We start from the raw sequence: 23,560 nt of genomic DNA, 5'->3' as shown, positions 1-23,560 counted from the left end.
CACACAAGTTGAACAACACAACCTAATGGAACATAATCAAGTCGCTCAATTATGATTTCAAGTCAAGTTCAAGCACACAAAATTAAGCTTGATGAAGCTGAAGCATTTCACCGGGTCAACTAGGCTTGATCTAACCAACGAGCAGAACCACACTGATCATGGAGGCATTAGTGCAAAACAACCTTTACCATGGGATCCCTTTCAAACAGAGAAAACCAGTAAATCAACAGCTTCAAGTCATGGAACTTCCATTGTGTAGGATTGATATGATATATAAGTTGCTGTACATGGAATTGGATAATGCTCTATGCTACAACTACAACTACGCCCTATTTCTATTGCTCCACCCCTAACATATACAAACCTATACAAAAACATGTATCATGACTAATTAACTATAATCTATGCTCAGATCTTCTACTCCCTTTGCCCCTTATTCCTTGAACTCAAGCAGTAACGACCATGCAACATCTAGAAACAGCACTTGTAGAGCTGAGCGGCCATTTATTTTGGTTGGACCATAGTGGAAAGCAAATGGACTAACGCATGAATGTAGATGGTCATTTCCTTTCATTTCTCATTTTTCTTCTTTCAAAGAATTACATCTCCCTTATAAGAACAGAACCCAGATAGAGTTCAAGAAAAAGCACTATGAAGGCCAGAGATTTGCCTGCCGAGCATCAGCATATCTGCTATGAGCCTCCACCCAAAAAGCAATTGCTACTGCCAGAACTGCCAGTGGCACAAGGTACATCTCGAACTTGAAATTTCACGTTACGTGTTCCAACACACTCCAAAATTTCCAGACACTCCTGTAAATCTGAGTCACTAACCAACATCACCCATTCCTCTTCATCATCTAAATACTTGAGCTGGAATGTCCCATTTTGAATTTTGAACCTTGTTGCAACTTCTTCATACAGTTGGAAGCACCCAGCAGATGGCTCAAATTTAAAGCGAACAGTATCCTCTTTGTAAGTAGCTTTTACAGTAATTTTTGAGCTGCTATCAACACAAATTGTCTTCACTTTTGAATTCTTTGCCTCCTCAAAGCTCTGAGAGCTTGACGAACTTCCATGCAACATTGAACCAGAGCCATTTGAAGAGTCTGTCATGCTTGAAGAAGTAGGTTGGTGGTTATGTTCAACAATCCCATCATCACCCTCCATTCCGGCATCCATCTCATCAGCACCAGCCAAGGAGCTTGAGCTTCGAGACACAAAATGGCAGTCAGAATCCTCTAATTTCAGATTCCCCTTGTTCAGACCCCATTTGTCACATCCTTCTGGTAAATAAGAACCCATAGTTACATTTTCTAGACAAGTCCAAGGTGCAGGGCCAATGCTAGCTGCCTGGAAAGATCCTGCATCCAGAGCAACTGACTTAGAGTCCTCACTACAATCAATCGAAGGGATACTAGATTTCTTTAATTCTTGACAGGTACTTGGAATGACCACACTCATTGCAGCCCCTCTGTTGTTTCCACCAAAGGAACACTCATCTTCCTCCAACTTAACCACTGAATTCTCCCCATCAGGGCAAGATGCTAGAGGCGCTGATGGTTTCTCTTGATTGACAGGTTCAGGTGTTCTGACGGGAAGGTTATTTTCAGAGAATATTAGTGTTTTCTGAGAATCAAATTCTTGGATGATGGTGCCTGCTGCAACAAATCCTCCTGTGGCTGGATCAAACTTCAATCCTCCTTCCACCCCTTGCACAGAGTCAAGAACAGTTTGTATTTTTCTTAATGATCTATTCACCTTATTAATCTTCCGAGAGGGCCATCTTGAGATCCCATGCTGTCTGCATATCCTTTTCAGCGTAGTGGGGCAAACTACAGGGAGCAGGAATTCAAACATCAATCACAGATCAAAGTCTATGGTAAGAACCAGTTTCACTCTAGTGCTTGAAAATAATATTCCTACGCTTTTGTATGTTCTTCATTACCAGAGTTAAGAACTATTTTCCAGAGTATACAGCCTTGACCATAAAAAAATTCTAGAGCATAAGTTTGTAATAATTAAGTAAGAATTCTGCATTATTTCCTTGGATTGAGTCAAAATACATTACAGTCATAATTTGATTTGAAGAATTCTCCACTCCATACAATTTTTATTGTCAAATACTAATTTTATACAGTATCTAAAGAATCTGGGGTTGCTCAAGGTTGTTAAAAACTTAATAAGAATTATTTCACCCAATCAAGACGGAATTGTTCCCCATAATTATTCATTTTATCTATTTTAAGAAGTAGGAAGTAGCCAACTTTGAAAATTAATTTTTAATTTTTTTTAAAAGAATATTACTGAACCATATGACATGAATCATTTAAGGAAATAGCTTCATACAGAACTCAAATTCGTGACACCCTTGTCGTGAGTTGGGTCACCCTACCTACTCCACCCATTGGAGTGCTTGCATGACATCAGAGTCGAGTACGGGTTGACTCTAATACCAGAGTGTCACGAGAGCATTACCCTCTCCCCAAAAAGCTAACCTGATGGGATTTACAGCTCCAATGCTTATAAAACCAAGACCCCTCCCTTACCTATCCACTGCGGGATTCAGTCACAATCTCTCCCACCTGAATCCGCAACGCCCTCGTCACAGGTTGAGTCACCTTGCATCTTTGTCAAGGGACCATTACCCTTTCCTCAAAACACTAACCTGATGAGATGTGCAGCACCCATATGTATAAGCTCAAAACCCCTCCCTTACCTATCCAATTTGGGATTCCTTCACATTCTCTCCCACCTGAATCCATGACACCCTCGTCGCAGGTCGGGTCACCTTGATCTTTGTCACAAGATAATCACCCTCTCCTCAAAACACTAACCTAATGGGATGCACAACACCCATGTATATAAGCTTAGAACCCCTTCCTTACCCATCTGATTTTGGAGTGCTTGACATGACATTGCAGTCGAGTCTGAATTGGTTTTCATACCACTTTGTCACGGGGCCATTACCCTCTCTCCAAAAAGCTAACCTGGTAGGATGAGCAATACCCATGTTTAAAAGCCTATGACCCCTCCCTTATCAATCTGATGTGGGAATCCATCACATTCTCTCCCTTATCTATCCTTTAACTTAATTTATGATTCTATAAAAATACTGGAATGATTCTTTTTGAAAAGTCTTTCTGCAAAATTTAGATAAGCACAATCTGATACAGTAAAAGTTAACAACAAACACAAAAACATATTACAGAAACCTGAACAGAGACAACAACATAATAACTTGTGATGCATATACACATGTAACATCAAGGCTTACCACCAATGCTTTTTGCAGCATCCTTCAAACTTCCAGAGAAATACTGCTGAAGAACACTCAAGCTCACATTTTTTTCTGCTGTACTTCTCTTCTTCTCCATCTGCCTTCGGGGTCCACTCATTGCCTATAAATACATACTTAACCACATAAGCTTGTCCAGACCAGCCACTAAGACATTCAAAAATCAGCACTATAGGAATAAATTAAATAAGCTATGTGTACATACACACAGACACACACACACACATTCATATTTATTAATTTATCTATTTCTTCTTCCAATAGGTATATAGAATCTCAGATAATAGATCTCACAATAAACAGTTCAAGTATGCAGCTCATTTTGTCCAACTAATATGTCTTCCTCAGATTCACACTATTAATAATAGTTATTAATATTAACACAGGAATCCCCACCTAATTTTGATTCCTCAAAGAAGAGTATAAGGTGTTGCTAAACTCAAGCTAAGCGTGTAATTTTGATTACACAATGAACAAGGCAAGCTCATGGGGGCCCACACATTAGGGGTGGATAATAAAAGAATCCAGCATCTACATTAGGAGGATGCTTCAATATCAGAGAGATACCCCCTCCTTACTCCTAGTAAACAGAAGTATCTTGTTATCAGGAAAAAAATATTTCTTATTTAACCTAACAGATATCAGAAATATGGATCTCAAAGCATGAAATTCCCTGGTCTCAATGCACCACTCAAATCTCATTTCCAGACTTTTGTAGTTCATATATAAATCACTGAAGGATGCCTTCCATGTGTTTCACGAGTCAAGTGATCCATTAAAAGAGAAAGAATGTTCAACAAAGTACCTGTTCCGGAGGACCATCTGCTTCCTTTCCATCGCTTCTTGAATTAGAAACATTCAAGGGAATTCTATCATTAGAGTTCATGTCACTACCAGCAGATAATGCTGTTTCCGAGCTCCTCCTAGACATAGACATTGGGGGGAAGTTTGGGACTGTTCCCCTCTGAAACTCAACTTTTGACCCTTCAACAATTTCTGCATCTGAAACTGTTCTCAAACTCCTACAGATTCGCTGCATGGTACCTGAAAGGTTGTTCAGCAGGAGTTGCTGTTCTGAACTCCCTTTCATGTTGATAGGAAGAAAAAACTCTAGTATATAATCATCATCACCAGTGTAGGTGCTCCTCAGCCTGATTGCAACTGCAGCATTCAGGTTAAATTTACGTGCATGATGGACAAGTGGATAATCACTTATGTCATATGTCTTCACATCAGAAGAGAAGAATGGATGATTGGACTGAAGTGCTTTTCCAGCTATACCTTGTCCTTCTTCAAGATAATGTGCTGCACATGCATGCACAAAATCTTGCATCTCTGTGTCATTAACATAACAGGCTGTATCTTCAATGCATAAGATGCACTTCCCATCCCAACCCTTATTACCCTCTCTAACACGTACTTTGATAATTTCATCCACAGCTTCTTCAGCGTAATTACAAGGAATCCATGTTAGAGCCAAAGGCAATCTATGCGCATGACATACAGCACGTAAAACATCAGTTATTTCAGCTAAAGCAGCTCTCTGATTCCTTGAGAGGCACTGGGGAAAAAAATGAAAGGAGAGGCCTCAGAGAAAAGGCACAGTTCCACAGCAATATTTATTCAATTGACCAAGATAAAGAACACCAGTTCTGCTTTTTATTATATTTAATTCAATATAAAAACCCTTGTTCTATAACAGCTACAATGAAATGCATACAAAGTTTTAATGTACCTGGGGAAGAAGTCGAGGAGGAGCAGTGGTCCTTAAATTCACAGCCTGCAGAAAAAAGGGATCAATACATTTAATGATACCAGCCATAACATTTTGAATATACAGTTGAGAACCTTATAATTCATACATGATTTACTTTACAAGCATATTAGCTGCTTTTATAGTTTATGTTTGTTTTTTCTAAAAATGAATTTACAATACTCGTTAAATCAAATTTATTGCCCCAACACCTAGCTAAAGGCTTAAAATTTGCTTTCGAATCTCGGATGTTAGCTATAAATTTATTTTATATTTTTAAAATTGTTAGTCCAAATTTTTCACTTTAATTTCAGTGTGAAATTTCGTGGTATCGCAATTTTAAAAAGTAAAAAATTGTATTGCCTGTCACAATTACCTAATTCTTCATGTTAGCTAAATGTAAACTATATTGTAATTTGTGTGGCCGACTGACCTTGTGGCTACTGTTATTACATTCTTAGAAGTTACTTCTATTTACCTTTTGACATTCTAGTAATTCATGCTGTAAACAAAATTTTCAAAAGTTACAGATCACTAATGGTTTTTCTTTAGGCACAAGTTAAGATTTATCACTTTAGGAAACATTCTAAAATTGAATGTAGTGAATTTGCATTCAATTTGATAACTTTCAGCACAGTGATGCAAAAATTTTACTACTTAATAGTAGCTTAACCAGTGCCCTCAAGCACACTAGATAGTATCTGTTATAAGCTACACGTGGAACTTGATTTTTCAAAAAGTGTTAAAATATTAGGGATTATTAATATTTAGAAGTATTAACTATAAGGAGGGCTTATCTCAGTCCCAATCCATGTACATGCACACTACCATATATGAAGTTTTGAATTCCAATTCTACCACAACTCCAAGGCACAGCCTTATTATTATAAGCTTTTATTAGAGTTGCAAAAAATCCAACTGTTGAATTCCAACAAGTTGTTCTCAAATCTTAAAATAGCTAAGTTCCAATTAACAGGTACCCAACTTTTAGTATAAGTAACACTAAATCCATCTCATGCAAGATAACAGAAGAAGTTTTCTGTCGTTAACTACAACTTTTATGGACCAAAAGATCCAGAGTTGCCATTTACAAACATGATAGTACATCAGAAAATGATATGAACTTCCCACAAACAATCCAATAGTTTCCAGCAGAAAATGCATTCTTTTTCAGCGGTTAAAGATGTCTTCGAAATAATATGTGAACACAGAAAATATCACTTAGCAACGGATCAAATAGAATAAAAGACTCTAGAAAATCATTTGTCAGTAAGTTTTGACCTCCTTGTTACTCTTCTACACGTCAACCCTTATAAAGGAGTTTAATTCTCAATGAGCTAAAAAGGTAGATATGTCAGTGATATTGATTTGTTTGGAGACTTACAGAGAACAGGAAACGGACATTCAGACCCAAAAACACAAACTTTACAAATACATAAACAGAAATAATATATCCTAACCTGGAGTGCAAGGCAGACATTTTCCATTTCTGCATCAAAATTGGGCTTCTCTTTCACAGTGACAAGTTCCAGCACAGCACAGCAAGACATCTCAAGAGGTTCAAACACTGGTAAGGCAATAGAACCACGGACTTTATGATTGACAGCATGTGAAAACCGCAAGTACTCATCCTCACTGTAATGGGTTACATTAGAAGTCCACTCAGGAACTCTAGAGATAAAAACACGACCAGGAAGCCCAGGGAAGGAACCCAGTTTCAGTTCTGCAGAGAAGATATACGTCCTTGACACTTCACGATAACCAGAAAGTATCTGGTCTAGCAAATAGGGCTGATCAGAAGTGGTCAACATATACTGATCTCCATGCTTAACTGGAACCCATACTTGTGCCAAGATGCCTCCTCCAGATGACTCCTTAAACAAGGACAGTGCTCTAAGCATCTTCTCATCAAGTGATTGTCCAATTGGCCTAGAAATCAACGAGTTTGCCACATCTGAAGTATTATTTTGTCTATTACCACCATTATTTCGTCTAACACCCTGTTCATCGGTATCTGTGGAATCCAATGGATTACCAAACTGCGCATCTGTTTGCTGGCACACCATTCTATCTACACAATTATAAGAACCACCCATGCCACTTAACGCATCACCACCTTCAACAAAGGTACCAGAACTTTGTTCTGTAATATTTAATGAATCAAGAGAGGCATAAGGAAAGGATGGATAGGAGGACAAACCGAAGGAGGCAAACATCTGATCTGTAGCTGCAGGGCTGTTACACCACCCAGCATAAGAATCGAAGTTCATCAGCTCTGAGAAGTTGAAAGGATCCTCAGAAATTGAATTTTTGGTACTGCCACCCAACTGTTCCCCACCCTCCATAGGTCCTCTTGGAGGAACCCAATAACCAATCCCCTTTTCTTTAGATGAAAGGGAGTACTCCATTTTTTTCACAAAAAACTAAGCAACGTCACTTCCAACTAAAATCAGAAAATGCTAGAGTTCTATGAAAAAACTTCCACTCAGCCTGACACTTCCATCCCTAACATCTTCTCCCATCTGCTTCCCAAAACCCAGGAATTTCCCCAACAAATTCATCTATCTTTGGACCTCTTCAAACACCAAACTCAATTTTGCCAAAAACCAGATTACCCTATGCCAAACCGCCTTAACCCTGCACAATCCACAAAGCAAAATCAAACTTCACTTCTATGCTATACATATATAATATAATATTACATAACCAAAAGAGAAACAAATTTTCATTAACCAATCACCACACATATATCTCACAGCCTAAGCTAATTTAACAATTATAGTTCCTAAAAATAGTAATAGAAAGCTCAAGAAGAACTGACCTCAGAGAGAAAAAAAAAAAAAGGATGACAACCACAATTTCACAGTCTCCAAAGCAGCCGCAAATCACTGCAAGAGAAGTCCACTGCTCTCAATCAACATTAACTCACAAAACCCACCTCAGATTCATCCACTCATACACAAATAAATCAAAATTCTAAATAAAAAACCCAAAAAAGAAGTACATATCAAAAAGATGAAATGAAAATTCAGGTGAAATGAACCAAATATCAAATTCAAGACCCAGTACACTATTCCCAATCAAAAGAAAAATACTTTACTAAATATACATGTAGCAAAGTAATTTAAGAAATTGCCAAAATTGGCAATTCTTTTTCCTTTTATAAAATTCAAATGAAATTCGAGTCAAATGAAATGAACAAGAAATGAAATTCCCAAGACTTCAAATAAAAGAAAATCAAAACGAAAAAAAAAAAAAAACCCTATAAATTCTGAAGCTCCTTGAAATTCTGTAAAAAAAAAAAAACCCAGAAATCTAGGGACAGAAAGTTACTATAGAAGGAAAGCCTACCAACTGGTATAACGGATTTTTTTAGTTATGAAGGAGAAATTTGGTTCTCCTTTTGGGAACTTACTAAAAATGGAAGTTTGTTTGGGTTTTTTTTTTTTTTGGAGCAGTTAACGATGAGAACCTGTTATTATTGTTTTAGAATATATCTAATGTCTGTAAAAGGTTGCTGTTGGAGAAGAACAAATGAATATAAAGACAGAAAAAGAAAAAGGATTTGTTTCTCCTTGTTTTGGTGTGGGTATTTTTAGATCCAGGACCATGAGCAATTAAAAAAAATGGCTAAGTGTTGGATAATTTCTTAAATGTCAAAATTAGCCTTTGTTTGGTACATAAAGACAATGATATTTCTCTTGTTTTATTTGCATTTTGTCAATTTCTTTTTCTCTATAATAATATCTTTGACTGCTTTTCGCTGCCCGCCCCTTGAGACTCTCACCTCACTCCATTATATAGAGTAAACCGTCCAATAAGTTAAGAGAAAACAAATCTCAAAATAAAAAAAAATTAAGGTTTGAATTTATTATTTGAATTCTCAAATAAAAAAATCTCAAATATTCTGATTTACAACAAAATAAAAGATTTTCATTACCGATTCGAGTAGAATTATTGAGTCTTTTTCTGAAAATTAAGTCTAAGTTTAATCCAACTCACTCGTTTAATTATTACTTTTTATTGATATTTTAATATTTTAAATATAATTAATAAAAATATAATATTTATTAATAAAATATGTTAACCGGGTGAGACTGAATCATAATTCAATCTAAAAATTATCTACAAATTTAAAAAATGAAAAACTTCAAGAAATTATTAATTATTTTAAAAATATAAAATATGCGTATTAATTATTTTTCATTATTTATGAAATATAACGTTATGCAATGAAGTCCATAATTTTGAAATACATAAACATGTAACAAGTTTATGTTGCCATTTATTTTTAAAATTGGTTTAAAATTATGTAATCTCCATGAAAAGTTAATTACTATAATTTTTTCTATTTTAGATTTATTTTAAAAAAATGCAACTGCACGAATTAAAAAATCTAATTAAAAATATGTTTTTATTTCGAATTAAATATTCACCTTACTATTTTAAGGTATTTCATAATAATGAATGGAATAATTAATAAACGAAATAGAAAAATATTTTTGGGAAAATAGTGATTGAAACAAAGAATAATGAATGGAACATTTTGGTGTCTATTGACAGAGACATCTCACAATAACCCAAAAAAAAAATTAGTGCATGGTGTTTATCGACAAAGTATGTTTTCAAAATATAACGTCACCCTTTATGAAGCCTTTTATGGTGTTTTTTCTTCACCAATAGTTGAAAAACTTACAAGTTACAAGGCAATAGGCACATGTATTAAAGATGCTTGTACCTTAATTTGTGTTCTTGGTGATGATATAGTCCTTGTACATTACAACAAATAAGGGGTTACTACCATGTTAACGTACGTACGGCAGAGAAATTTTGGTTCCTAAACTTAGCTTTTCTCCCCACTATTGGTCTAAATTTAGAAACTGAAATGTTATCTAATATCTAACACATCAAGGAAAGAGACTTAGAAATAACCTTGCAAGAAGATTTCATCTTAATGGAGGATATATGTATGAGGAAATTGTGAGAAAAGGATCTCGTGATAAAGTGATTTCAGAAATAACCATCCATATAAAGTTATCTGTTTCTAGCCAAAAATAAGCATGAGTAGACCAAAATACCCTTAAAAACATCGTTTCAAGTTAAGGTCCCGATATCTCCCTCCCGCTAGAGAGAAAATAGAAATAAATAAATACTCAGCTGTTTGAGCTCGGTCATCTTTCTCTCTCAACTCTCTAAACTGTCTCAACTTTGCCAACTCTTTGTTGAGCACAATCGTCGTCAGCTCTCTCAGATTTCTGAACTGTATGAGCTCTGTCAACTCTCTGTTGAACACCATGGTCAGCGGGTTGTGGTCTATCTCTCGGCATCTGGCCATATTGTCATAGATTAACAGATCCTATAACAGAGATGACATCAAGGTATCTGTATTTAGGTTTATTGCTGCAATACACTTAAATTTCTGAAACATTTGGTGTAAATTAGAACATGGATTAGAAATATTGCCTAGAGTTGTTACACGCCACGCATCTATAACATGTGTTAGCGTTATTTTAGCATGTCACGACATTGGTTATTTTAGGCGTGCCAACATTGACATGTTACAATACTTTACGTTATATGCATGGCGTGTTACAACATTTTACGTTATATGCATGGCGTGTTACCACATTTTACGTTTACGTTATATGCATGGCGTGTTACCACATTTTACATTATATGCATGGCGTGTTACAACATTTTATGTTATATGTATGGCGTGTTACCACATTGTATGTTATATGCATGGCATGTTACAACATTTTACGTTATATGCATGGCGTGTTACAACATTTTTACGTTATATGCACGTTATATGCATGGCGTGTTACAACATTTTACGTTATATGCATGGCGTGTAACAACATGACCGATAAATTTTTGAACACTGCATGTATTGTGTAAAATGATTGATAAAATTTTTTTTTCAAAATTTCAGTGGGGTTCCAATTGTGCGACTTGTGATAAGACACGATGGTCAGTGGGTGGATGGCATTTACAAGGGTGGTGAGTCATGAATGCGGGGGGTTAGGAGTAATTTGTCGTTTACGGGCTTGATGAAGCTGGTTGAAGATGTTGTTGGGGTAAACTCAGAAATTGATGAGATTGAGTTACATGCATTGATCAGTACACCTGGAGAGCTATTACGGCCAATTATCAAGGATGATGAAGACGTTGCATTAATTCTGCTAGTACAAAGGAATTTTTCGACTATATATGTCAGCATTAAGAGACTCCAAATAAATGTTATGTCACATGAAGAAGTTGAACAACATGGTAATCAGCTCAATCAAAATGAGATTTACAATGCTTCACATATACCACAGCATTTGGTCTGTAACCCATAACAATGACAATTGAGGTATGCACAAGAGTTTGTGCAGCCCGGTAGACAGACGACATTCACAGAACAATTGGTTGCACAATTCTGACCAGGATGTGCATCAAACCAATTACTTGCTTTTATCCAACAAATGTAACAATCGGGTGAAACTGTAGAGTGTGTAATGCCATTGTCAAATGAGAATACGATAGTCAAGGATAACACTGTGAGGTTGGAGGGTGACATTGCAACACTGGAGGATAATACTACATCTGATGAGGGAAATGAGGATTTGTTCACTGTCGGTGAAGATAGATTTGATGACAATTCAAATGATGGGCTTGACCAATGGCATGATGGTAGTTCAGACGATGACTGGCTTTATGACAGTGACATTCCAATTTGCAATAATGTTGAAGGCAAAACGGAACCTATTGGAGGTGTTGATGTAGGAGATGTTCAATGTGATGACCCCATATACAATAACCCTATCACTGGTGAGAACGGGATTCGTTCCCTTGATACATTACTCAATGACAATTATCAGGAAATGAGAAACGCAGGGATATCTCGTACGTGGCTAGTTGCAGGTGCAAAAAGGTTCTCCTTCCAAACAATTACCACTGAGGAGTCGACATGTGTTGATGATCCTTTCTACAAAGAAAGAATGTTTTTGTCGATGGCTGAGTTGAAACGAGCTTTGAACATGTTGGTTTCTAAAAGAGAAGTTTGCGATAAAAGTAAAAAGGTCATGTAAAGGTCGTTATGAGGTTAGTTGCAAGGACAAAGCATGCAAGTTCAGTATGCGTGCAACGAAGTTACCTGACAGAGGAGAATATTGGCAAGTTCGAACGTTCCACAAAGTACACACATGTACTGTTGATGGTTTGCAAGGGCGATTTTTAATTAAGAGTGTGAAGATAATTAGTGAACTTATGTCATACAAGCTTCAGACTAATGGAGTAGCATTGAGACTTAAGGACATAATTTGTGAGATGAGGGTTCAATGGGGATTATAATGCTTGTATGGTAAGGCTTGGCAAGCGAAGGAGTATGTGGAGAGGCTTGTTTTTAGTCCCCAAAGGAGTCATTTCAACTACTACCCTCATATTTTTATATGTTGGAACAAGAAAATCTTGGCACAGTGACTGCAGTGGCTACTAATAAGGCAGAAAAATTCAAATATTGTTTTTGGTCATATGGGGCTTGTATTCGAGGGTTTTTGGATGTAATGCGTCCTACAGTTACAGTTGATGTGACACATCTGAAAGGCAGGTTCAGGGGTGTTCTATTTGTCACTGTATGCAAAGATGCGAACGAGTGCGTATATCCAGTTACGTTTGGCATCGGCCATGTTGAGGACGAAGACTCATGGACGTGGTTTCTTAGTAAGTTGCATGATGCGGTTGGTTGTCCTAAAAACACTATGTTCATTTCTTATCAGCATCTCGGCATTAAGAAAGCAATCCAAAATGCATACCTAGAAACACACCACGGTTTATGCGGTTACCACTTGAAAAAAAACTTTAAAAACAAGTTCAAGCGTGACGACGTTTCTATGATTTTCACCCTTACTTGAGATTGCTATAAGGTTTCCGATTCAAGAGACATATGAACCAGCTCAAGCAAATTCACGTGGGAGCCCACGCTGATCGTATGAGAATAAGGTTTGAAAGATGGGCACTTGCATGTTCACCGGCAAAGTGATACCAAATGATGACATCCAACATTGCGGAATGTGTTAACTCATGCTTGAAGCATGCAAGACAAATGCCAATCACTATTTTGATTGAGTTCATTAGAGACATGTTCCAGTGTTGGTTATATGACTGGTATGAGGAGACCGTCAAGGTGATCACGTCCCTCAGCCCTTAGGTTGCTAGGCAGTTGAGCAAACGGTTCAATGATGCACATCGCTTTATAGTTAAGCCTATTAGTCGAGTAAAGTTCGAAGTTAAAGACGGGAAAATGGACGAACTTGTAAACTTGTCTAGGAAGACGTGTTCATGTTGTGAGTTCCAAACAAATTTACTATCATGCAGCCACGCCATTGCAGCAATAAGGTCAGAATATCTTTATTTCTTATTTGAACCCTAATTGACATAGCATTTACATTGTGCTTGAAGATTGAGTTTATTATATTTTTCAGTAAATGCAAACGTGAAGCCATTGAATTTTGCGTTGACTACTACAAGACAACTGTTTTGGTGGAGGGTTATTCAGGATCCATTTGCCCGATAGGGCATCCTAGTGAGTGGGACATCCCCCCTCATGTGAAATAATTATCGTCTTGCCACCATATTGGCGAGGCCAAGCGGGAAGCCCTAGGAGGAAAAAGATTCCATTGGCTGGTGAAGGCAATCGAGCACGGAGATGTATGCAATGCAAGAGGTATGGGCATAACAGACAAAATTGCCCATCCCCATTTGCAGTTCCATCCACAAATTCGACACCATCTCCAAGTCAATCGGTGCCTCCACGAGTGTGCCGATCCAAAACATGTTAAAGTTGCTGACAAACCAGTCACCCACGCAACAACTGTCCAATACGAAGGACAATGTCTGAAAATGTAGGGTGTGTTGTGGATGAAGACAGCTTGTCCGCCTAACTAAATGTGTAACCCATGTACAATAGCTTTCTCACAATTTTCTCTTGCAGTATCTTACATTCATTCATATTTTTTAGTGTTTGTTAGTTTTCTCTTATAGATGAGTCTTTATTTTTTTATTAATTTTGTAGATATATTATTTGAGTATTCATTTCATTTTGTCCATAATTTTGAACAATGAATAAACTTGCGAAGTCCCTATACTGTTACCCTATTTCTCACATTTTATTACCACTTGTATTAAACAATTAATGATTTGATTTAATTCCTTTCTACTTCATTTGATTTAACCTTTTATGTTCTTACAATCAAATCTCCTAAAATATATAAAATTAAATTAATTCATCTAAATTATGCTAAGCTAATAAAAGAAATGCCACGTGGTAGTTTTGATCATCTGGTGTGGGGGTTGAGATTAGGCTGTATTTGGTAGATGTGAATGACATTTTGTGGTGACACGCTGAATGGAAGCAGATGCTTGTGGTGACACGTTGAGTGCATGTAGACTTATGGCGTGACATGTTGACTTGTTACAATCTTGTGGGGTGACACAACACTAGCCAATTGTGGTGACACGCTGAGTGAATTCAGACTTATGGCTTGACACGCTGACTTGTTACAGTTTTGTGGAGTGACACAGCACGTGCCAATTGTGGTGACACGTTGAGTGAATGCAGACTTATAGCGTGACATGCTGACTTGTTTCAGTCTTGTGGGGTGACATGGCACCAGCCAATTGTGGTGACACGCTGAGTGCATGTAGACTTTTGACGTGACACGCTGACTTGTTACAGTCTTGTGGGGTGACACGGCACGGGCCAATTGTTGTGACACGGCACGAGCCAATTGTTGTGACACGCTGAGTGTATGTAGACTTCTGGCGTGACACACTGACTTGTTACAGTCTTGTGGGGTGACACGGCACGGGCCAATTGTGGTGACACGTTGAGTGAATGCAGACTTATGGCGTGACACGCTGACTTGTTGCAGTCTTGTGGGGTGACACGGCACAGGCCAATTATGGTGACACGCTGAGTGCATGTAGACTTATGTCATGATACGCTGACTTGTTGCAATCTTGTGGGCTAACACGGCACGGGCCAATTGTGGTGACACGCTGAGTGAATGCAGACTTATGACGTGACACGCTGACTTGTTGTAGCCTTGTGGGATGACACGGCACGGGCCAATTGTGGTGATACGTTTAGTGAATGCTGACTTATTGCAGTCTTGTGGGGTGACACGCCACGTGGTTACAGTATTAATTTAAAAATTTACATCAGCTTCTGATATTTATAGGCATTGTGTTTGAATTGATAAAGAATAAGTAATGGGAAAGTAATGTATAAAATGTACGAATATTAAAATTAATAAAATTAATTGTATATAAAAAAAATGATGTACATACAAGGGCTGATATGTTCAGGGTTCGCTCTCACAACTGTTGGAAAAAATTTCTAAAGCGTATTGACGACGCATATTTGCAATCATATTCTGCTTAACTCTGATATTTTTCGATTACAAAATATCGTCAATGTACTCTATCATGAACATACCGCAGCTGACACTATCGTTCTGTCAATGCACTTTAGCTTTTGGCAAATGGATTTCCAATGGCATCGGCGTCAAATCCCCGTGTCTTCCGGCGTGTTTTGTTGAAATAACCGGCTTGGTGGTAGATGATTGGCATAATAGTCATAAAAGTGTCATCTGAGCCGCATGCACTCCGTTATCCTTAGCATCCGAAGTTCTTGCGGAGTCCACCACCTTGATTGTCCACCTCACCAAGTCGATCTTCGCTACCACCCAATGCCCGCCCACATTGCAAGGTGCGAGGATGAAATCAACATTTTCCCATTTTTTGGCATATGTCAGCCTCTCACCCTCCACGTACCCCCGCAACTCATCCAGAATTTTCATCATCGACCGAGCATCTTCAGTTAGAAATGCGATGTGTAGCAGATGGATGGTGCATTGTGAAGCATGTATACATTAGTTTACACTTAATGCAATCAAAAACTTAATATTTTCAAAATTAAAAAATTTTTAGATAAACTTATGAAGAATATCGTGTCAACCACGCATGCACGGGTAGTGTACAGCTTCGACTTTGGCCTTGTCATCCGCTTACAAAATACGCTGAGGCATGCGTCTATATGTTCACTAGTCATTTCTTCTTTGGGATCTTCTAATGTTGTGAAAAATTCAGCACCTTGATCCCCTAAGATCCCATGTTACGCCTGCATATGTAACATAATGAATTTCAAAGCTTTATGGATTAATGTTTCATTAAAAAGCAATATTTGTAATGCTATTTATTAGCTTACCTCGCACACTCGTCTTTCTTGAAAGCTTCGTATGCTTCCACCAATGCGTCTTTCATATCTAGAGGGCTCACTGAGGGGTCGACGTATAGGCTTGACATGTATTTACTCGTCAGTTTGGCCCGTGCCTGCTCAGTTAGATCTAAAATTCATGCTGCACGATGATGGACATCAGACCTTGGCTTTAGGAGTGCTTTGAAGAAGATGGTCCACTTCAGCCTGAAGTGATGCAAGGTTCCCATCCCCTTCTACTGCTATATCGACTACTGCATAAGCCTCAGGAAGATGCTCTTCTTCAACCACGAGCGTTTGAAGGTCCCTCTCCCCTCCCGTAGATGCATCGATAATCGAATTAGCCTCAGGAACATGGACTCTTTCAGCCACGAATGAGTGAAGGTCCCCTTCCCTTCCCATATATGCATCTATAACCGAATCAGCCTTAGGAACATGGACTCCTTCGGCCACGAGCGAGTGAAGATCCCCCTCCCTTCTAGCAGATGCATCGATAATCGAATCAGCCTGAGGAACATGGACTCATTCAGCATCATCTGATTGAAAGGTCACATCTCTTGCCACAACATCATCTCCATCACGACCAACAACATCATCGTGAATGTGAACAGCAGCTTCATCATGCTGCCCATCATCAACATCATCGTCATCTTCACTAGCATCGTGAGATGAAGGACCACCTTACAGAACGAGACAAATGGGAAAATCCATTAGCTCATAAAATACCATAAACTTTAAACCGAGAACAAAAAAATAGAGCTACACTTACTAAATATAAATGACTAATATATTAGCGAAGATAGAATATTGTACTTATGATTTCAGGCCCTCTAGAATACAAGCAATGACACGGTCCTCAAACATCTGCATGGCCAGAGTCAATGACTAAATCAAAGCTTTCAGCTCCGACATAGCTTTTTTATACCGGTGCATGATCCGTCGCAACTGACACTTCGTGACTACTCCGTCATTGACTCTTGTTGAATGAGTCATCTGCAATAACATACATTACTGTGTTATTAAATAATCATATAAGGAATTGTCGAACATTAACCGTTAGAACTTTAAAATCCATATCGACGGCTTGTTACCACTGTGAGGTTGAGCAGGACCGATCGGTGGTTGAGGAGCTGTCGTCGCCTCCCTTAACTGCAATGATAGAAATTACTATGTTACTCGATAAACATATACAGAAAATGTTGAACACAAACCATTACAACCAATCTTACCGAAGGCTTGTTAGCAGTGTACGTCTGAGGAGGACCTGTTGGTGGTTGAGAAGCTGTTGTCGCATGGTCCAACTGCAAACATAGATATATTATTTGATAATCACATATGGAATTGTTGAACACAAACCGTTAGAACCGTCCTTACCGGCTGTTCACTGCCATTGTCATGGTAGTTCTCTTCCTCCATCAACTCAGGGCCTGACAGCTCATCCACTAAAGCAGCGATGGTGCGCCTATGTTTCATGCCACCAGTGGCTCTATTCTCTTTTAATTTTCTCCTTTTTTCCCAAGCACTTAAGTGCCAGTCTGGCCTATCCTCCAAGTGCCCTATTGGCACGTACTAGTAGCCCTCAGATAACGGGACATCAATGTCCACAAAATACTCCCGATTGGCCTCATTCGGGGTGGGCTCCAAGGTCTCGATTGCCCACAATTGTAAAATAAGGATTGTGATTAAATTTTAGGAAAAATTATTATACAAATGCACAGTAGAAATTAGTAGTTGTTCACTCACCTGCTCAGATGACTCCAACTTCTCAACTATTTTGTAGAAGTCTTTTAACTTATTATTGCATTGTCATCTGCACATACGTGGGTAGACGTCCTTCAAAGAAGAGGGGGCAACTATTTTTCGAAAGGTCGAAATTGCCTCCATTGCCCAGAACTGTAAGTCAAATGTAACATTATTAGACCGTAAATGATAAACGAGTGCAACGATAAATTTTTATGTCAAAACGAAACGGATAAATGTTTAGTGACAATACCTATATCACCCACATGAATTCGTAAATGTTGTACGGTAAACGAGTAGCCTTCTACTAGTTTGAGGCAGACACTTCGAACCTCTTCAAAAGGTAATCCTTGGTCAGCCTCCAAACATAGTGACCCCATAAGAAGGCATTCCAAGTGTCGATGTCTTCCACCAATGACAATAGCCAAGGCGTCACTCGTCTACAGTAGTCTTGACCAAATAAAATGTTATTCGTGATCAAGACAAGTGTCATCTTAATCGCATCACCTGGTCGCTGAAAGTTACCTCCACGAAAAGTATCAAGCAACTTCTGCAGCTTAATGCTCTGCTGCCTGTTCCAGTATCTGGCATGAATTCGGTCCGCAACAACCTCGTATGGTCGTCTGAATACATCGGGCATTGGACCAAACTTTAGTCCGGTGATAAGGCAGAACTCCTGCTTTGATATCCGCCCCTTACTTTTGCCAATGGCAAACCATAGCTCGTGCTCCATGGCCTCTATCTCATTGATTCGACGAATCATGATGTTATGCAGGAGACCAACGCTGAAGTAGCCTTGTGGATATATGTCCAACAACATTCCGAAACATGTACGCTTCACTCTATCGTACTCCTCTTTCTCTTGGAGAGTCTTGTTGATGTAATTCAATTGTGATCACTTACAGTGGGTGTTGACAACGACATTGAACGCCCACTTCTCTCTCGGCACAAGAAGCAAACTATCAAGATCCTTATACTGACTGGACTGCACCTGCAAAACATGGCACACATGCGCGAGTAAGTTAACCTATAATGTGGAAACAAGGTATACTGAAGAAAGAAATAAATGTTGTTACACGTCATGCATATCAAGTAAAATGTTGTAACATGCCATGCATATTAAGTCAAATGTCGTGACACGCCGTGCATATCAATGTCGTGACACGTCAATCACTGTAATTACTGACTCGTCACACCAACAACCGTGACACATTAAAAACAAAAAAAACTAGTTAACCCACAACACGTCAGGAACAGTCGTGACACGCCAAAAACCTAAAAATCTAGTTAACCCACAAGCCGTGACACGTTAAAAACCCAAAAAACCAGTTAACCCACAACACGTCAGGAACAGCCGTGACACGCTAAAAAACTAAAAAATCCAGTTAACCCACTACACGCCAGGAATAGCCGTGACACGTTAAAAATCCAAAAAACCAGTTAACCCACAACACTCCAGGAACAGCCGTGACATGTTAAAAACCCAAAAAACCAGTTAACCCATAGCACGCCAAGAACAGTCGTGACACGCTAAAAACCCAAAAAATCAGTTAACCCACAACATCCCAGGAGCAGCGGTGACACGCCAAAAATCCAAAAATTCAATTAACCCACAACACGCCAGGAATAACCGTGACACGCTAAAAATCTAAAAAATCAGTTACCTACAACACACCAGAAATAGCCGTGACACGCTAAAAACCCAAAAAACCAGTTAACCCACAACACGCCATATGCAAACACGGACCCCCTTCAACACTTTGGTATGACCATAAAACCAAGAAGAAAACAGTTTAAGCAAAACATAACAATTGTAAAAAACACCAACATATCAAACCAACCTAGCAAAAAATCAACGAATAGAAGAAAGTTTTAATATTAGACCGACTGACCTCTTTACGAATAACCGACATTGTTGCTGTGATGTAGTTAAGCTTGCAAAGAACGAAGTCGAACTCTCTGCTACCTTTCGGCATGAGGAATGAATGGAACTCTCTTACTTCCTTCACACAGACGTTTACGATTTCAGAAAAATATTTAATTAAAATGAAATGGCCTTTTATATTCATTTTATTCATTCAGTGGAAGTCCAAATGTTTTCCTCGTCATTTGCTCGCCTTTTTTCACACCATGACGTGTCACATATTCAACCCATGGCGTGTCACACGTTCAAGCCATGCCGTTTCATACGTTTGACCATGGTGTATCCCACCTCTAAATGCTGCCGTGTCACACTCGTCTCATATATTCTCACCGTGCCGTCTCACACATTATCACCCTGGCGTGTCAGAAATTTCCTCCATGGCGTGTCACACACTCTAAACCCTACAGTGTCACACCTGTGTCACACATTATCACTGCACCATTTCACACATTATGACCCTGCCGTGTCACACGTTCTGACCATGGTGTGTCATACACTCTAAACGCTGTCGTGTCACACCCGTGTCACATATTCTCACCGTGTCGTCTCACACATTAACACCCTGTCGTGTCACAAATTCCCTCCATGGTGTGTCCACACTCTAAACCCTGCCGTGTCACACCCGTCACACATTATCACTATGTCGTTTCACACATTATGACCCTGCCGTCTCACACGTTCTGTCCATGGCATGTCACACACTCTAAACGCTACCGTGTCACATATTCTCACGATGTCGTCTCACACATTATCACCCTGTCGTGTCACAGATTCCCTCCATGGCGTGTCACACACTCTAAAACTTGTCATGTCACACCCATGTCACATATTATTACTGTGTCGTTTCACACATTATAACCTTACCGTGTCACACGTTTGACCATGGTGTGTCACACACTCTAAACCCTGTCGTGTCACACCCCTGTCACATTTTCACCATGCCGTCTCACACATTATCACCCTGACATGTCATGCACTCTAAACCCTACCATGTCACACGTTTGACCATGTCGTGTCACAAACTCTATACCCTGTCGTGTCACACTTGTCTCACATATTCTCACCATGACGTGTCACACATGTTGTGTCACACATTCCCACCATGTCGTTTCACAAACTCTAAACCCTGTCGTCACACAGACCATATGGTTTGTTGTAGCACGACCATTTCCTGCTTCTGATTCACATCTTTCTCCTTTCGATTCACTACCGTATCAAGGATTTCTGGTTTCATAACATTCTCGAAGCTTTCGATTAATCATGATCGGTTCCTCGTTCGATTTAATATCACCGTTCGTATTATCTGAATGCTATGTCCAAAATATCTGAAAAATCATCTCATGCAACATTATTTTATTTTGCACAAGCTTCTGAGGAAAAAATTAGATGTTTTGCACAAAAGTAGATGTTCGAAAATTCTTCGCATATTTATTTTTTAATTTTTCACCTGTTTGGGAGTGCGCTTCACCGAATATGTCTCATTAAGGGCATTTTTGTCTCAAAATCTCTTCTGGTGACTAAAAACAGTTAAATTTATCTGAAAAATTATTTTCAAAAACACTTTATTTTCAAGGATTAAAAAAAATTTCTCCAAAAAAAAATCCATCCATTTGTGGGGTCCAACTAATAACGATGGTACAATAAAAGAATTATCACTTTTTTTTTTCTGTCAATGGAAAAGTCATATGACTGTTTTGGCAACATTATTCCTTCTTTCTTCTTTTGTCCAAAATTTTGTTGCTTGGTTTGATATCATGCAATTTTTGTTGATTTATTAGAATAAAAAAATCTACTTCATCAATTTTCTTTTTTTATTTATTTTTACTTTTGCACAAATAAGAATAAATATTTTGATCTTAGTGTACATTTTAAAAAAATTTCTTTATAACATTAAATGATCATTGTTTAATGGGTTTTAAATATTAAAACTAAAAATCATGAAATATAACTTTAGAATATATAAAAAAATAGTATTTTGTTTTTAGAAATGAAAAAGAATATAATTTTACGACTCTAAAATGATAAACAAAAAATTGAAATAAAAAGAATACTTATAAAAAATATATTTAATAAAGAAAACATTTGAAAGGTTGTTAGTAAAGATTAAAAAACAAGAGTTTGATTAACAGATTCTTATTACTGATTTTTGTTAATTATACCTTTTCCAAAAATACAGTACAAAACCAAAAACAATTTCCTAATAAAAGAAGAAAGGGAGGAAAAAAACAAGTGGTAATGACGTGATGATGCAAAGCAGGTGTAATCCATATATAGATGAAGGGCTAATGTAAGTGATTAAGACAGGGAGTGAAAAACAAAGTGTCAAAGAGAGTTTATTGGTGGGAAAGAGTTAGTGGACAAGGAAGTGACACGTGTAACGAAAATGAAAGAGTAGATCCAGAATCTATAAGGCAACGAGGGGCAGAATTAGATTCTAAAGTCAGCCGTGGGCCAACTCAGAGCTGTCACCCTTTTTTTCTTCAAGTGCATTTATTTTAACATGGATTTTTTTGGCCTTTCGGGAGGAGAGTCGTACGTTTCGAGGACTTTGGCGTCAGCAAGGGGCTTGACACTTCGCAGTCCTTTGCCTGGCTGGGCCTTGCAATTTGGCCTTGTTCGGACGTAATTCTTCCTAGGAAGTGTATCTCTATTGAATATATATTTTCCGTAATTATTAAAAAATAAAACCAACTAACCTGAACTGAACAATCTTACATTTGAGTTTTAATATTCTGACTTATGTATACAATAAACAAAAGAAAGTTTAAAAGATTTTAGTCCGTTCATAACTTAGTTGAATTCAACTTATTTTGTACTCTATTTGTTGAGTTAAATTCAAGTTATTTTGATTAATTAATCACATTGGAATTCATTTTATGTATCATAATGTTTGATTTTTATAATTCAAAATTTTAATTTTTTTTTAAATTTTAACTCGTGTACAAAATAAAATCTTTTTTTAATCTCACGGTTAACAATCATCAATCATGCATTAGACATAGATGTAAGGATGATAATGATAAAATACTCATTTTAAAATAATCAAAATTGAAACAATTTATTATTGAAATATTTTAAAGCTAACTAAAATGATTTAAAACCCTATGTAACTATCATAACGTAATTAATTATTTAAACTCATTTATTTGGATAAATTTACAAAGGTTCAAATCATGACATTGGTAAGATTTTAAAATATTTTTTTAATTAAATGAGTTTTAAATGTTTTTTATTTAGATATCAGCACTTAAATTAACTAATATCTAAACGGTTGATTTTGGGTAGTAAGTATCCTAATCCCTTTTTTTTGTTGGCAAAAACCAATTATAAAATCATAATTTATATGCCATTGACAAAATACAATTAAAAAGCAAAAACAAAATGAACTCAAACAAAAATAGTAATGAAGAAATATTTCTTTTAGATACGTAGATGCGAGTTCTACTTAGGGATTAAGATTTTATTGACAAAAACTTATTGTTTTCTTTGCACTGTCCTTGTCAAAATTGCCTCTCACCTTGTATGTAACAAAATTATTCCATCATTGAAAAGTAGCCACGTCCTTGGAGTTTAGAAAAGCAAG

At 37.7% G+C, this 23,560-nt stretch overlaps 1 protein-coding gene across 2 annotated transcripts; it reads right to left on the bottom strand.

Moving 5' to 3' along the window:
- Positions 1-237: 237 nt before the first annotated feature.
- On the bottom strand, positions 238-8,665 carry LOC148760192 (protein NLP9-like). 2 transcript variants are annotated; one of them, XM_088802814.1, is made up of 7 exons: positions 8,402-8,665; positions 7,872-7,938; positions 6,511-7,687; positions 5,033-5,077; positions 4,103-4,858; positions 3,277-3,400; positions 238-1,834 (listed from the first exon to the last, which is right to left on the bottom strand). In XM_088802814.1, exons 3-7 carry the CDS (start codon positions 7,456-7,458, stop codon positions 693-695), a joined length of 3,015 nt encoding a protein of 1,004 aa, XP_088658940.1. In that variant the 5' UTR covers positions 7,459-7,687; positions 7,872-7,938; positions 8,402-8,665; the 3' UTR covers positions 238-692. The 2 variants fall into 2 exon arrangements, with proteins under 2 accessions (XP_088658940.1, XP_017975335.1); XM_018119846.2 differs by having other exon boundaries at positions 8,466-8,665.
- Positions 8,666-23,560: the final 14,895 nt, after the last annotated feature.

The sequence above is a fragment of the Theobroma cacao genome, unplaced genomic scaffold (genome assembly GCF_053813885.1).
Source record: "Theobroma cacao isolate CCN51 unplaced genomic scaffold, ASM5381388v1 tig013, whole genome shotgun sequence".
NCBI lineage: Eukaryota > Viridiplantae > Streptophyta > Magnoliopsida > Malvales > Malvaceae > Theobroma > Theobroma cacao.
The sequence above is the reverse complement of the archived record's forward strand: the minus strand, read 5'-3'. Positions and strand labels throughout refer to the sequence as shown.

What these genes read in the sequence shown, in the direction of transcription:
- LOC148760192 (XM_088802814.1), bottom strand. Translation starts at nt 7,458, where the DNA reads ATGGAGTACTCCCTTTCATCTAAAGAAAAGGGGATTGGTTATTGGGTT. An exon ending in CAGATGGTCCTCCGGAACAG is followed by an intron (nt 3,401 to 4,102) that starts GTACTTTGTTGA and finishes ATGTATTTATAG; the next exon opens with GCAATGAGTGGACCCCGAAG. An exon ending in TGCTGCAAAAAGCATTGGTG is followed by an intron (nt 1,835 to 3,276) that starts GTAAGCCTTGAT and finishes TGCTCCCTGTAG; the next exon opens with TTTGCCCCACTACGCTGAAA.